Source organism: Hemitrygon akajei, chromosome 4, assembly GCF_048418815.1.
Source record: "Hemitrygon akajei chromosome 4, sHemAka1.3, whole genome shotgun sequence".
Lineage (NCBI taxonomy): Eukaryota > Metazoa > Chordata > Chondrichthyes > Myliobatiformes > Dasyatidae > Hemitrygon > Hemitrygon akajei.
This window is the reverse complement of record NC_133127.1, coordinates 37,076,111-37,091,172: the sequence shown is the minus strand read 5'-3', so window position 1 is coordinate 37,091,172 and position 15,062 is coordinate 37,076,111. Positions and strand designations below refer to the sequence as shown.

General features: G+C 40.7%; 1 protein-coding gene across 1 annotated transcript in view; it reads right to left on the bottom strand.

Moving 5' to 3' along the window:
* Positions 1 to 1,299: 1,299 nt before the first annotated feature.
* The window catches only part of rchy1 (ring finger and CHY zinc finger domain containing 1), a 49,146-nt gene continuing 35,383 nt past the window's right edge, over positions 1,300 to 15,062 (bottom strand). The window contains exons 5-9 of the mRNA XM_073042358.1: positions 13,518 to 13,562; positions 12,751 to 12,809; positions 8,008 to 8,037; positions 4,593 to 4,713; positions 1,300 to 1,469 (exon numbers count right to left, since the gene is read on the bottom strand). Of these exons, the coding sequence (XP_072898459.1) occupies positions 1,347 to 1,469; positions 4,593 to 4,713; positions 8,008 to 8,037; positions 12,751 to 12,809; positions 13,518 to 13,562 (378 nt within the window). The 3' untranslated portion in view covers positions 1,300 to 1,346. The remainder of the gene's footprint in view (positions 1,470 to 4,592; positions 4,714 to 8,007; positions 8,038 to 12,750; positions 12,810 to 13,517; positions 13,563 to 15,062) is intronic.

Genomic DNA, 15,062 nt, shown 5'->3' with positions numbered 1-15,062 from the left:
AAGACTGTCTACAAGCTTTTCACTCATCTTGGTACATGTGACAATAATAGAAAGCAATACAGTTGTTTCAAGGTTAAAACATAATATTGCGTTTTGAGCAATAATTACAATCCATAGAGATTCACCTTCATCTGATTAAATGACAGTTTAAGTAATTTGTACACTTGTCCCTGCAATCACACCAAATCAAAATGTCACCAGGAGGTAAGTAGCTGGGATCTATCTGCTGTATTAGGCACATTTCAGATCTATGGATTCCAATTACATTTCCAGAATATATACACTCCATGTTGTAACTACCATTCCTTTATTATAGAACTTCTCATGATGTCAGAAAATCTTAAGCAGCTTTGAAGCCAAAGTATCTTTGAATTACTGATAAAATGGAGGAAATATGGTGCATACTTTTCACATAGCAATTACATATTTTAGCTGTTGGTTGAGGATAAAGAATCTAGTCCTCAAGACTGCCACAGGATGCTTTTTAAAATCTGATTAGGCAGCAGTTAGTTTCACAACTGGCACCTTTGACAGTGCTGCACTCCTTTACTACTGAACTGGGCCTGATGAAGGGTCTCAGCCAGAAACATTGACAATACCCTTTTCCATAGATGCTGCCTGGCCTGCTGAGTTCCTCCAGCATTGTGTGTGTTTTTCTTGGATTTCCAGCATCTGCAGATTTTCTAGTTTCTGACATCAGCCTAATTTTTTGTTTGAACTCATAACCTCCTGACTCAACGGAAGATGTGCTACCCACTGAGCTAATGTTAATTTATGAATGGGTCGCCTGTAATTATTGGGCTGTGCCAATAAGTGTTGTAACCCAAAATGGACCTGTTAAAATCACAGAGGAAATTGTATAAAACAATACAGCATTCAAATGTCACAGAGTAAACTAAAGTCACCTTAGAATAAATGTTATACATTTATCATGCTTAAAAGATCTTCTATTTCTAGAGTATGTTACCAACATAGGTACTCTTGGAAAGAATAATGAGACATGGAAAACTTGCATCAGAAATTTTGAATTGCAGACTGAAAGCAATTTTTCCAATAGCCAAAATTATAGATCATGAAGATGTCCAAAATAAAGTGTCTTACAGAACATTATGATGAACAATAAGAACACTTCTTCTAAATACAATAATTGGCTCTTGTAAAAGGCAGGAAATTGTTAGGAAATGGAGACAATAACAGAACATACTGCTGAAAAGCTGAAAAGTATGACTGGTTTCTGAATCAATTAGAATCAAGATTGCTGGTTGAAAAATAGTCCAAAGGAATGAGATATTGCAAGGCTACTTTTAAGAGTTTAATTGTGTATTCTACAGAATATGGGTTGTGTATCATTGCTGGAGAGTGATTAGTCCTCCATCCTGGGCCGTGTTGTACGATCCACACCCACTGCACTTCAGACCCAACACATGAAATGGCGCAGTACTGTGGAGCTGACAGTCATTACACATTATCTACAGAGGCAATCAAAAATATAAAGTATTCATTAGAAACAATGACAGAACATGATGAGTACACAGATGCTTGTATTTCTATAGCACCTTTAATGTCCTTAGGACACCCAAAAGTATTTTCACCCCATGAAGAAAATTGATTTCTGCACAGTAAGCTCCCACAGGCAACAATACGATAACAATTAGAAGTTGGCAGAGAAAAAGCAAGAGAACGTCTACTACCAAAAGGGAAGTTAGGACCTTGCTCCCTTGGCTCTTCCCAAGGCATCTGTTTGCTTATTGTGCAGTATTCCTCAGTACAAGCACTGGGACTGCCACAATGGTTTTGGTGCCCTAATCACTGGAGTGAAACGGGAACCAGTCACCATGTTCTGATTCAAGAACGAAGATCAACTATCATCACGGACACTACTTTCAAAACTAAAGTTACATAACAGTAAAAACCTAGAATGTTATAAACAGAGCAGAATAAAAAAGATATTCAGAATCAGATTTAACATCACCGGCGTATGTTGTGAAATTCGTTAACTTTGCGGCAGCAGTGCGATACAATACATAACAATAGAGAAATAAACTGAAAACATATTATATAGTTAAATAAGTAGTGCAAAAAAATAGAAATAATATAGCAGTGAGGTAATGTTCATGGGCTCAGTGTCCATTCAGAAATCAGATGGCAGAGGGGAAGAAGCAGTTTCTGAATTGTTAAGTGTGCGCCTTCAGGTTTCTGTACCTCCTAACTGATGGCAGCAATGAGAAGAGGGTACGTCCTGGGTGAAAGGGCTTATTCTCAGAATTGTGGACTGAAATCAGAGGGTGTTGCAAGTGAGGAACAAGCTGCTAGCGGAAGTAATGGCTGCAGGTTCCTTTGCAACATTTAGGAAAAGTTTGGAATGGAAAGGGTATGATAGATAGATAGATACTTTATTCATCCCCATGGGGAAATTCAACTTTTTTTCCAATGTCCCATACACTTGTTGTAGCAAAACTAATTACATACAGTACTTAACTCAGTAAAAAATATGATATGCATCTAAATCACTATCTCAAAAAGCATTAATAGCTTTTAAAAAGTTCTTAAGTCCTGGCAGTAGAATTGTAAAGCCTAATGGCATTGGGGAGTATTGACCTCTTCATCCTGTCTGAGGAGCATTGCATCGATAGTAACCTGTCGCTGAAACTGCTTCTCTGTCTCTGGATGGTGCTATGTAGAGGATGTTCAGAGTTATCCATAATTGACCGTAGCCTACTCAGCGCCCTTCGCTCAGCTACCGATGTTAAACTCTCCAGTACTTTGCCCACGACAGAGCCCGCCTTCCTTACCAGCTTATTAAGACGTGAGGCGTCCCTCTTCTTAATGCTTCCTCCCCAACACGCCACCACAAAGAAGAGGGCGCTCTCCACAACTGACCTATAGAACACGTTCAGCATCTCACTACAGACATTGAATGACGCCAATCTTCTTAGGAAGTACAGTCGACTCTGTGCCTTCCTGCACAAGGCATCTGTGTTGGCAGTCCAGTCTAGCTTCTCGTCTAACTGTACTCCCAGATACTTGTAGGTCTTAACCTGCTCCACACATTCTCCATTAATGATCACTGGCTCCATATGAGGCCTAGATCTCCTAAAGTCCACCACCATCTCCTTGGTCTTGGTGATATTGAGACGCAGGTAGTTTGAGTTGCACCATATCACAAAGTCCTGTATCAGTTTCCTATACTCTTCCTCCTGTCCATTCCTGACACACCCCACTATGGCCGTGTCATCAGCGAACTTCTGCACATGGCAGGACTCCGAGCATGAAAAGCTATGGTTCAATGGGATGAGGCAGAATAAAATGTCAGCACAGACTAGATGGGCCAAAAGGTCTGTTTCTGTGCTGTAGAACTCTATGACTCTAAGTGGCAGGCTAAGATTTAAATTACCAACTGACTCGTCAGACCACTTCTGAGAGATTCACGTCAACATGCAGTACAGAATAGGAGTCATCTGCAGACCAGCTGGGAAGAGTAGAGCCCCTTTTGTGAGAGATATCTCACGGCCCTGGCACATGTAACTGGAACTCCTGCTGTCTGGGTTAGTGGTCCATCACTACAGTTACTGAACTGTCAGAAGCTAAACTGTCCTAAATATAGCAGTAGAGAAACAAAGTGCAGATTTTGGAAATTTGTGCAAAGAACAAAACATTAGAGGAACTCAGCTGATCAGGCAGCATCTGTGAAGGGTAATGCTTAGTTGGTGTAACACACACAAAACGCTGGTGGAACACAGCAGGCCAGGCAGCATCTATAGGGAGAAGCACTGTCGACGTTTTGGGCCAAGACCCTTCGTCAGGACTAACTGAAAGGAAAGATAGTAAGAGATTTGAAAGTAGGAGGGGGAGGGGAAATGCAAAATGATAGAAGACCGGAGGGGGTGGGGTGAAGCTGAGAGCTGGAAAGGTGATTGGCAAAAGGGATACAGAGCTAGAGAAGGGAAAGGATCATGGGATGGGAGGCCTAGGGAGAAAGAAAGGGGGAGGGGAGCACCAGAGGGAGATGGAGAACAGGCAGAGTGATGGGCAGGGAGAGGAGAGAAAAAAAAGGGGAAGGGGGGAAAAAAAACTAAATATATCAGGGATGGGATAAGAAGGGAAGGAGGGGCATTAACAGAAGTTGGAGAAGTCAATGTTCATGCCATCAGGTTGGAGGCTACCCAGACGGTATTTAAGGTGCCAACACCTTCTGGGAAGAGGGATGGCACAATGGCCAGCATAGATTGGTTGGGTCAAGGGACCTGCATCTATGCTGTATTGATCTGTGACTCTAGTGTAAATGGGTGGTTGATAGCTGATGTGGAATCAGTTGGCCAAAAGGCCTGTTCACTGCAATGTGCCTCTACATTTTGTTCCATGTAATTGCATGTGTTTCCTAGGTCCATAAGACAGTTAAGTGAAGTTTAAACAAGGACACTGTCAGTCATATAATCACAGCAGAATCTGTTTAACAGATTAACTTTGCAGTTTTTGGCAGTGCCTGGAATTATGGAAATGGTCAGCTTGGGTTCACTGAGCCAAATAGTCTCACGGTATGGCTCTAACACTCTTATGACTAACACATTAGTTGTGTACAATTGAACTCTTACCTTAACAGCCATGTTCTGATAGTCAGATGGCATTGGTGTCTGAGCGATTTCTGTATCCAGCTCTTCCCAGTACTTACTCATGTCCGTCGCAGACTGCATACACAAAGGACACCGATAGGCTCTGAAACAACAGATGAGTTTAGGTAGGCCAGTCAAAAACCATGGGCTGGATTTCACTGTTATCGGAGGAAACACAAGAGACTCTAGAACCAGGAATTTGGGGCAACAAATAACTTGTTGAAAGAACTCAAAGGGGCAAGTAGCATCAGTGAGAAGAAAAACTGTTGATGGTTTGAGTTAAAACTAGAAAGAATTCCTCCCCCCCCCCACAGAAAACCTTGAGCCACTGAGTTTATCTAGCAGCCTGTTTGTTATACAGCTGTTGGACTTAAGCTGCCAGGAAAGGTATCCCTCTCTTGGCTCTCCAAAAGTACCAAGTGCCATGAAATTTTGGCCAAGAAATTAAGTCACATTGATGTCATATGATACACATGTGAACATTTCTTAATTTCAAAGCAGAGCACAACTGCAATCATTTCTAAGTTAAGTCCACAAGACCATAAGATATAGGAGCAGAAATAGACCATTTGGCCCATCGAATCTGCTCTGCCATCATCATGGCTGATCTGTTTTCCCTCTCAGCCCCAACCTCCTGCATTCACCCTGTATCCCTTCATGCCCTGACCAATCAAGAAACTATCAACTTCAGTCTTAACTATGCATAAAAACTTGGCCTCCACAGCTGCCTGGGGCAAAGAATTCCAGATTCACCACTTTCTGGCTAAAGGAATTCCTCCTCATTTCCATTCTAAAAGGACACCCCTCTATTCTGAGGCTAACCCTCTAGTCTTAGGCTCTCCCGCCACAGGAAGCATCTTTTCCACATTCACTCTATCAAGGTCTTTCGCCATTTGATAAGTTTCAATGAGATTACCCCTCATTCCAGCAAATACAGGCCCAGAGCCATCCAGCACTCTTCATATGACAAGCCAGTCAATCCTGGAATTATTTTGTGAACCTCCTTTGAATCCTCTCCAGTTTCAGCACATCCTTTCTAAGATGAGAGGCCCAAAACTGTCACAATACTCCAAGTGAGGCCTCACCAGTGCTTAATAAAATCTCAACATTATATTCTTGCTTTTATAGTCTAATCCTCTTGAAATAAATGCTAACAACATATTTGACTTCCTCATCACAGACTCAACCTGCAAATTAACCTTTAGGGAATCCTGTACAAGGACTCCCAAGACCCTTTGCACCTCAGTTTTTTTAATATTTTCTCTCCATTTAGAAAATAGTCAACCATATTACTTCTATCAAAATGCATGACTATACACATCCCAACATTGTATTCCATACGCAGTTTCTTTGCTCATTCTTCTAATCTGGCTAAGTCCTTCTGTAGCTTCTCCACTTCCTCTCTACTTCAAAACTACCTATCCATAATCATCTGCAAACTTTATAAAAAGCCAACAATTCCATCATCCAAATCATTGACATATAACGTAAAAAGAATCAGTTCCAACAGAGACCCCTGAGGAACACCACTAGCCACTGGCAGCCAACCAGAAAAGGCTCCCTTAATTCTCACTTCTTCCCTCCTGAGTCAACCACTGCTTTATCCATGCTAGAATCTTCCCTGTAATATCATGGGCTCGTAGTTTGTTAAGCAGTTTCGTGTGTGGCACTTTATCAAAGGCCTTCTGAAAATCCAAGTACACATCAACGAATTCTCCTTTGTCTATCCCGCTCGATATTTCTTCAAATAATTCCAACAGATTTGCCAGGCTAGATTTTCCCTGGAAGAAACCATGCTGACTACAGCCTATTTTATCATGTGCCTCCAAGTACCCTGAGACCTCATCCTTAATAATCAACTCCAACATCTTCCCAACCACAAGAATATAACTAGTCTATAAATTTCCTTTCTTCTGACCCTCTCCCTTCTGAAGAAACTTTTGGTGTCCTCTTTAATATTATTGGTTAGCTTACTTTCATATTCCATCTTCATCTTCTTAATTACATTTTTAGTTGCCTTCTATTGGTTTTTAAAAGCTTCCCAATCCTCTAATTTCCCACTAATTTTTCTTCTATTATATGCCCTCTTTGGCTTTTATGTTGCCATTGACTTCTCTTGTTAGCAACAGTTGTGTCATCTTTCCTTTTGAATATTTCTTCCTTTTTGGGATAAATATATACAATGCCTTCCAAATTGCTTCCAGAATTTCCAGCCATTGCTGTTGTGCTGTCCTCCCTGCCAGCGTTCCTTTCTAATTAATTCTGGCCAACTCCTCTCTCATGCCTCCAATTCTCTTTACTCCATTGTAATACTGATATATTTGACTTTAGCGTCTCCTTCTCGAATTTCAGGGTGAATTTGATCATATTCTGATCACTTACCCTCAGGGGTTCTTTTGCCTTAAGCTCTCTATCAATTCTGGTTCACTGCACAACACCCAATCCGGAATTGCTGATCACCCTAGTGGGCACAGCCATGAGCTGCACAAAAAGCCATCTTGTATGCACTTTAGAAACTTCCTTTCCCGGAATCCAGCACCAACCTGATTTTCTCAATCTAGCTGCATAATGAAATTCTCCGTAACTATTGTAACATTGCCTTTCGGCATGCATTTTCTACCTCTTGTAACTGTAGACCACATCCTAACTACTGTTTGGGGGTCTGTATACAACTCCTATAAGGCCTTTTTACCCTTGCAGTTCCTTAGCTCTATCCACAATGATTTAATTCCTCTTCTAATTATCTGATTTCCTTTTTTACGAACAGACCAACACCTTTCTGCCTGCCCTTTTGATTCAATGTGTATCCTTGGACATTAAGCTCCCAGCTATAATCTTCTTTCAGCCATGATACAGTAATGCCTGCAACATTATACATGCCAATCCGCAACTGTGCTACAAATTCAGCTACCTCATTCTGTATATTCCGCACATTCAAATGTAACACCTGTCCTGTATTCGCCCTTTTCAATTCTGTCTGCCTTCTACATTACAACTCATCCTGTTGACTGCGATTTTGCCGTCAACAGCCTCTCCTCACTACACATTGCCTGTTTGTAATCCAGCTACCTCATCTTCAGCACAATCACCTGTCTTTCCCACAATACTTCTTGCATTGATATTTACGCAACTCAAGACACCAGTCGCACCATGCTCAGCCTTTTGATTCCCAACTTTGTCAGAGGTCTTACCAACACCTGCCTCCACAACCTCTCCACCAAGAGTTCTGGCACTCTGGTTCCCATCCCCCTGCAAGTCATGCCACTCTGGAAATTTAAACATACACTTCTGACGGGCTGGGAATGTTACACATGTTAGTCTCTAGGCAATGTTTGTTTGGTACGTTGCTCAGAATTTATTTTGTTCTCCTAAGATGTGTCAGGAAATATAGACTCACCCTTTATTAAACAGCATTTCATGGCAAGTCCTGGAAAGAAAAACAAAAAGTAAATAAAGTTGTGTTAAAGTTCACACCAACCAATTTTCATGTCTACCTACATCTGCATCAGAAACTGGATGCATGCATTCATTTTCAGGGAAAAAAAAAATGATGCATTGTTATTGAGTCTCTATAAACAATTCTAGTCCAGGTAAAATAGTTCAAATTAATCCAATCCTCACAAAACCTAAAATTTAACACTAAGGAACAACAAGTAACTTGTAAACTTTTCCTCCTTTCCTGTGATAAGTTAACCCGAGTACAACCATGGCAAGGGAATTGAAACTGCTTCATTATTGGAACTGCTTTTTTCAATATTCACTGGGCCCAGGCGTAGCATTTTGTGGTGATTAATAGTAACCTATGGAAGGTTTGCCATGGGAAGAGGACCTGCATGGTTAGGAAGATGCATTTGATAACTACCATTTAACTTTTAGACATTTTATTTTTAATAGTTAGCACACTAACAAGGCTATAGGTCATGTGAGCATAATAGACCCCAGCACGGTTCTGAGGGGAGTGCAGTCTTGTCAAAGGCCTTAATTACCTCAATTTCTTCACTTGCAGACACCAGTCAGTTCAGATTGGCAACATTTCCTCCACAATCGCCATCAGCAAAGATGCATCACAGGCTGTGTGCTGAGCCCCTTGCTCTACTTGCTTTATACTTATGACTGGGAGGCTAAGAGCAGCTCCAATGCCATATTTAAGTTTGCTGATGACACCACTATCATTTGCCAAATCAAAGGTGGTGACAAATCAGCATATAGGAGTGAGATTGAAAATCTGGATGAATGGAACCACAACAACAACCTCTCACTCAATGTCAGCAGCAAAACCAAAGAGATGTTTATTGTCTACAGGAGGAAGAAAGTGAAGGCCTATTAACCTGACCCTATCAGGGGATCAAAGATGAGAGGGTCAGTGTTGATGTTTCGGAGAATCTGTCCATCTAAGTGCCATTACAAAGAAGGCACAGCAGCACCTCTACTTTCTTAAAGTTTGCTAAAATTCAGCATGTCATCTAAAACTTTGACAAACTTCTATTGATGCACAGTGGAGAGTATAGTGACTGATTGCATCATGGCCTGGTATAGAACACCAATGCCCTTGAACGGAAAAACCTATAAAAAGTAGTGGATCCAGCCCAAACACAAGAAAGTCTGCAGATGCTGGAAGTCCAAAGCAACACACACAAAAAAAACACTGGAGGAACTCAGGTCAGGCAGCATCTATGGAAAAGAATAAACAGTTGATGCTTCGGGCAGAGACCTATCTTCAGGACCCTGGTCATACAGCCCAGTTTATCACGGTGAAGCCCTCCCTACCACTGAGCACATCTGCACTGTTGCAGAAAAGAAGCATCCATCATCAAGGACCCCCACCATCTAGGCCATGCTCTCTTCCCACTGCTGCTGTCACGAAGGAGGTATCAACCTCAAGTCCCACACCACCAACTCCAGGTGCAGTTATTACCCCTCAACCATCATGCTCTTGAACCAAGGAGGAACAACTTAACTCACCCTACAACTGAACTGATTCCACAACCTATGGACTCACTTTCAAGGACTCTGCAAAACTCGTGCTCTTTCATTGCTTTTTTTTGTATTTGCACAGCTTGTTGTCTTTTGCATATTGGTTGGTTGTTTGTCTCTGTTATGTATAGTTTTTCATTGAGTCTATTGTGTTTCTTTCTACTTACTATGAATGCCCTCAAGAAAATGAATCTCAGGGTAGTATATGGTGACGTATATGTAGTTTGATAATAAATTTACTTTGAACTTTGAGGTATTAGGCACTGACCTAAAGTTGTTAAGAGATAGAAGAGCAGGAAAGTTCTCTCTAAAGTTCCTGATAATACTTAATCCTAAAATGACATTACCCTATCACTGAACGTAAACACATTGAGCTTGTGAGAGCTTGCTGTACACAAATTGGCTTTTGCATTAAAATGGACACTACAGAGTCAAAGATAGTGCAATAGTTGTGAATCAGTTTCAGACATACTAATAGATGCAAGATGCTAAAGAAATATAAATCTTTCTAGATTTTATCTAATTATACACTGTAAACTCAAATTACCCTTTCAAGTGATATTACTGGCCACTTAATTTATTGCACCTACACTGCCTTTTTCCAAAAACCTAGTAAGAAGTTCACAAATACATCTCCAATTCTGCTTTGAAAGTTCCTTCTGCATCCACTTCCATATTTTAGATGGCACATTCCCAGAATTTCACTACATTACGTAAAAGAGCTTGCATTTTCTTCACATTTCCTACACAGCATTCTTTTTTTTTACCTTGAGGAAGACAACCCCAGCTTCCTCAGTCTCTCCATGGAACTGAAGTTCTTCATTCCTGAAGTCATTTTAATAACTCTCCCCTACGTCAAACCCAAGGCACAGCATCATTCCTAAACTGCAAAGCCGAGAACTGGACAAAAAACTCCAGTTGAATCTGAACCAAGGCGTTTGGCACACTGTCACTCTACTTGAATGAAATGTTTAAATAATTGGAACTTCCCTACCAGGTTGATGAAGCCATCTAACATGAAGCTCAATGATGTTAAAGGTTTAAAAACAATAAGCAATTTACAACTTGATGCTTATTGTATCATAATGGGGAGATTCTTTGCAGGATTGTTGCCAATCAGAATCTGATATTAAGCCAGAAACATACAGCATGGATACAGGCCCTCCTGCCCACTGAGTCCATGCTGACCCTACAATATTCCCTTCTTTCCCCACCATACAGTCAACTCAAGATGTATGCTAACCCTTCCCTACATAAGACACAATTTACAGTGCCAACCTGCTGCCTTTAGGACATGGGAAGAAGCTGGGGCAGCTGTGGGAAGCCTACAGGTTCACAGAAAGTACAAACTCCACAAACAGCACCGGAGGTCAGGATGGAATGCAATTCACTGGAGCTGTGTGGCAGCAGCTCCACTAGCTGTACCAGTATGGTGACCATGTATGAGATACTAGGCAGATGATCAGAAACATTATCAAACGTGAGATTTAAACAGTGGTCCTGAAACCGGAGAGTTTTATAAAACTAATTCCAGATATTGGGCAAAAATAGCCAAAGCCATGGCCAGTGATGATTAATATCAACACACTGTAACGTTTTTGAGCTAGAGGTGAAGGGAAAGGTCCCATAGAGCATGACTCACTTGGACAAATTCAAGCCCATAATTTCTCTCTACTTGGCCACAACAGAACAGAAATTTCCACTCTATGCACTAGTTTGTAGCCTGGCCTGGATTCCTGTCATGAGTAGTATTGTAACTCTAACTGATGTGATCACTGAGTCTCAAAGATTCAATACAATTCATTCCCAACATACTGCAACAAGCTCAATTAAGTTGAGAAAAATGGTGAAGATTTCCAACTTTCATTTGCACCACTAAGGTGCTGACCATATAAAGATGCAGCTACAGAGGCAAATTACAATCAATAACGTAAAGAATTCCAGTGGAAAAATAAATCCAGGCAGACGTGGGACACCAGACAGGCAGTATGCCATTTCCCATTTTGCTCTTATGTAAGACAAGGGAACGATCGATTTGTTCTCTCTTAGCCTGCTTAATTTCAAGCTTTCCACTCCAATGACAAAGATGTTCATGAGTACATGGATCACTATTTAAAGAACACACTATACCAAATGTTATTACTTCACCTGTCAAAGATACACAATGTACATTTACATTAACTTAAACTTTGGCAGACACAGTGCATTATCAAAATGATTCTTAAGAATGCTTCTCTTGTACATTCTGCATCATGTAGATGGTCACATTATAATAAAATTCCAATAATCTGACTTTGGTGGTGCCATATTGGCAGATTTCCAAGACAACTGAATGTTCTTCCCATTAATGCCTCATTGACGTTTAATTTCACACCATATTATTCTAAATTTTCCAGGAATTGGGGCCTGCAACTGAAACCAGAGTAGGGTAGAGAGTGCAGGAACCAGGGCTACATGAGTGGACAGGGAACATGGCAAATATCACCTGGAAAATGGATTATCAGATCAGTGATATTTCATGTTGAAACTGTACAGAGTGGAGAGGCAAGATCTCCTCTTGGGACAAATACTGCTCAGCCCAGAGTTCCTCCATTAGATTGTTTGTTGTTTCAAATTCCAGCATCTGCAATCTCCTACATCTTGAGCAGATTAGTTTTACTGTAGAATGTAAACAGCCCCTAAGGGAGAACTTAATAGCATACTGTACCAGCTTACCACTAAACTATTTTAAAACCTTTAGGATCACAATAGTATGTATGCTACTGATAATACTCCAAGAGTAAACATTAGCCACCAAAAGAGATGAATTAAGAATGTGCCTATTCATAGCTTAAACTCTTGCTTTGGTGATATTAGTTCCACTAGTGTATCTGCAGGTCTGATACTGGCTACTGCAGAAGGACATAGCTCAAAGAAGAAGAATAAAGCACCAGGTCCAAGCCTTTAACACACAGTATACTTTTCATTTTCATTTCTTTCAGCCAATTGTCAAGTGTTGACTGATACCCATGAATGCTTCGAATGAAGTATACTTCTAGCTGCACTGGATCATCACTGCACTTCATGAATTGCTTTAATGAATGGCTGCAGAACTCACAAGACGCACCAGAATGTACTTTTACCCAAGGCATCTGCTTGGTGAAAAGTTAGAATTATGTTCACCTACTTGTGAAGAAGATGTCCACAGGCAAGGACGTGAGCACCAATGCGAGACGTATGAATGTCCTGTTACAGCAAAAATGAAAGAGTCAGCAGAAATAACTGGTAAAATGGAGATAGGGAATTTTAGTTCCCAAGATAGATTCTCTGCCCGAACTGGTAAATCTGCTTCAAAGAAAGCAAGGCCCAGGAAATCAGCACAATTTTGTTACCACCATACGAGTAACTTCCTGTGGAGTGGAAATCTCCAGCAAATACCCCTGGACCCAAAGGCTGTATTTTGAGCTATACATTGTATACAATATCCAGCACACATTTCATTTGAGTGTGCCAAAGATTTGTGAACACAGCTCAATGAAGTGACCTTTTTACTTAAACTCAACTCAAGAGTCTGAACCAAAGCCTCTTATTTAATAGTCATGTGCTTTGGCTCCTCCATCATGCAATCCTCATGGAAAGGATTATAGACAACCCACTAAGAATCAATCATTGTTGGAGATACATGTGTTATTCATGACTCTAGGCTGATGTTTTGTTGTTTACAATAACTTATGCTTGGTTAGTTTATGATGAAAACTGTTGCCTTCAGAAGCTGGACAAATCTGTAATGTTTATGCCCAACACCCAACTGCTCAACTTATCTGTTGTAAACTGGATGAGAGGAATTGAGTGGCTAAAGTTAGGTGCTAGTGGTCAGTTCTGGAACATAGAAATACTTGTAGTCAGCAACAGACCGAACACCAATTCTATCTACAACAAATGCTTTTATCTTACCTCCATGCATACTGGGCAGTTCTGTCGTGAAACATTTTCAACACACTGAAAGACAAAATACTCAAGTCAGTATTCAAATACCATCAATGATAGCAATGAACAGCAAAGGTTAAACATTCTGACAATAAATACACCGATATAACTCCGATGACAGCTAACATCATTTTGATTAAGAACCCCAGACCAGGTTAAGATAGTGTATTTAGTGAAGTTTTCATGGCAGTGAAGTATTTGGGCATGAAGTAAAATGAGAAAATTGACAAATCAAATGCAAGAAATGGCTCTGCAAGCAGTGAATGAGAGACAAAGGGCCAGTACTGGAACTCCAGTGGGAATAAATGGCTACAAAAGCAATGCTTGATAGAAAGCAAATAATTGAAGGGTGGAGGGTATAGTCCCAAAACAGAGGGTGAAGAGGCCCCAAACTCATTCTCTCTCTCTCTCTCTCCTTTTAATACAGTCCTTCAATCTTATCTTGCTGACCAAGCTGTTAGCTTCCCAGATTAGCTCCTTATGTAATTCTATAATCAAACAATGCATTTGTTATCTGTCACTCTTTCTGCATAAAAAAACCTCATTTTTTGACCCAGCCTAAACAGAAAATCTAAACACAATTTTTGATTAAGTGACAAGTCATATTTTCATGACTCAGAACAATTTTCATCCTGATGCTCACAAGAGCAAGGGTATTACTGTTCTTTAATTCTGTTATCACTATTGAACAGAGCTCTTGTACAAGATGACTAGACCTCACAATCTACCTTGTTATGATCTTGCACTTTATCATTTAACTGCACTCTTTCAGTAGCCTTTACACTTTATTCTGCAACGATACCATTTTAAAAAATAATACATTTAGAAATATAACGTGGAATAGGCCCATCTGGCCCTCTGAGCCACACTGCCAGCAACCCCCGATTCAACTCTAAGCCTAAACAGTGGACAATTTACAATGACCAATTAACCTACTAACCAGTACAACTTTGGACTGTGAGAGGAAATCAGAGCACATAGAGAGTATCCAGGCATTCCACCGAGAGAACGTACAAACCCCTTACAGAGGATGCCGAGATTGAACTCCAAACTCTAATGCCCTGAGCTGTAATAGCTTGCATTAATCACTATGCCACCATGGCATGCTCACCGAAGCACAGAAGCTACAGGCCAAGTTCTAGAAAATGAGATGAATAATGATGGTTAACATGAACATAAGATCATAAGACACAGGAGCAGAATTAGGCCATCTGACCCATCGCGTCTGCTCTGCCATTCAATCATGGGCTGATCCTTTTTCTACCCCTCCTCAGCCCCACTCCCCGGTCTTCATCCTGTAACCTTTGATGCTGTGTCCAATCAAGCACCTATCAAGCTCTGCCTTAAATACACCTGGCCTTCATAGTTGCCTGTGGTAATAAATTCACCAAACTCAGGCTAAAGAAATTTTTCCATATCTGTTTTAAATAGACACCCCTCTATCCTGAGGCTGTGCTCTCTTGTCCTAGACTCCCCCACCATGGGAAACATCCTTTCCACATCTACTGTCTA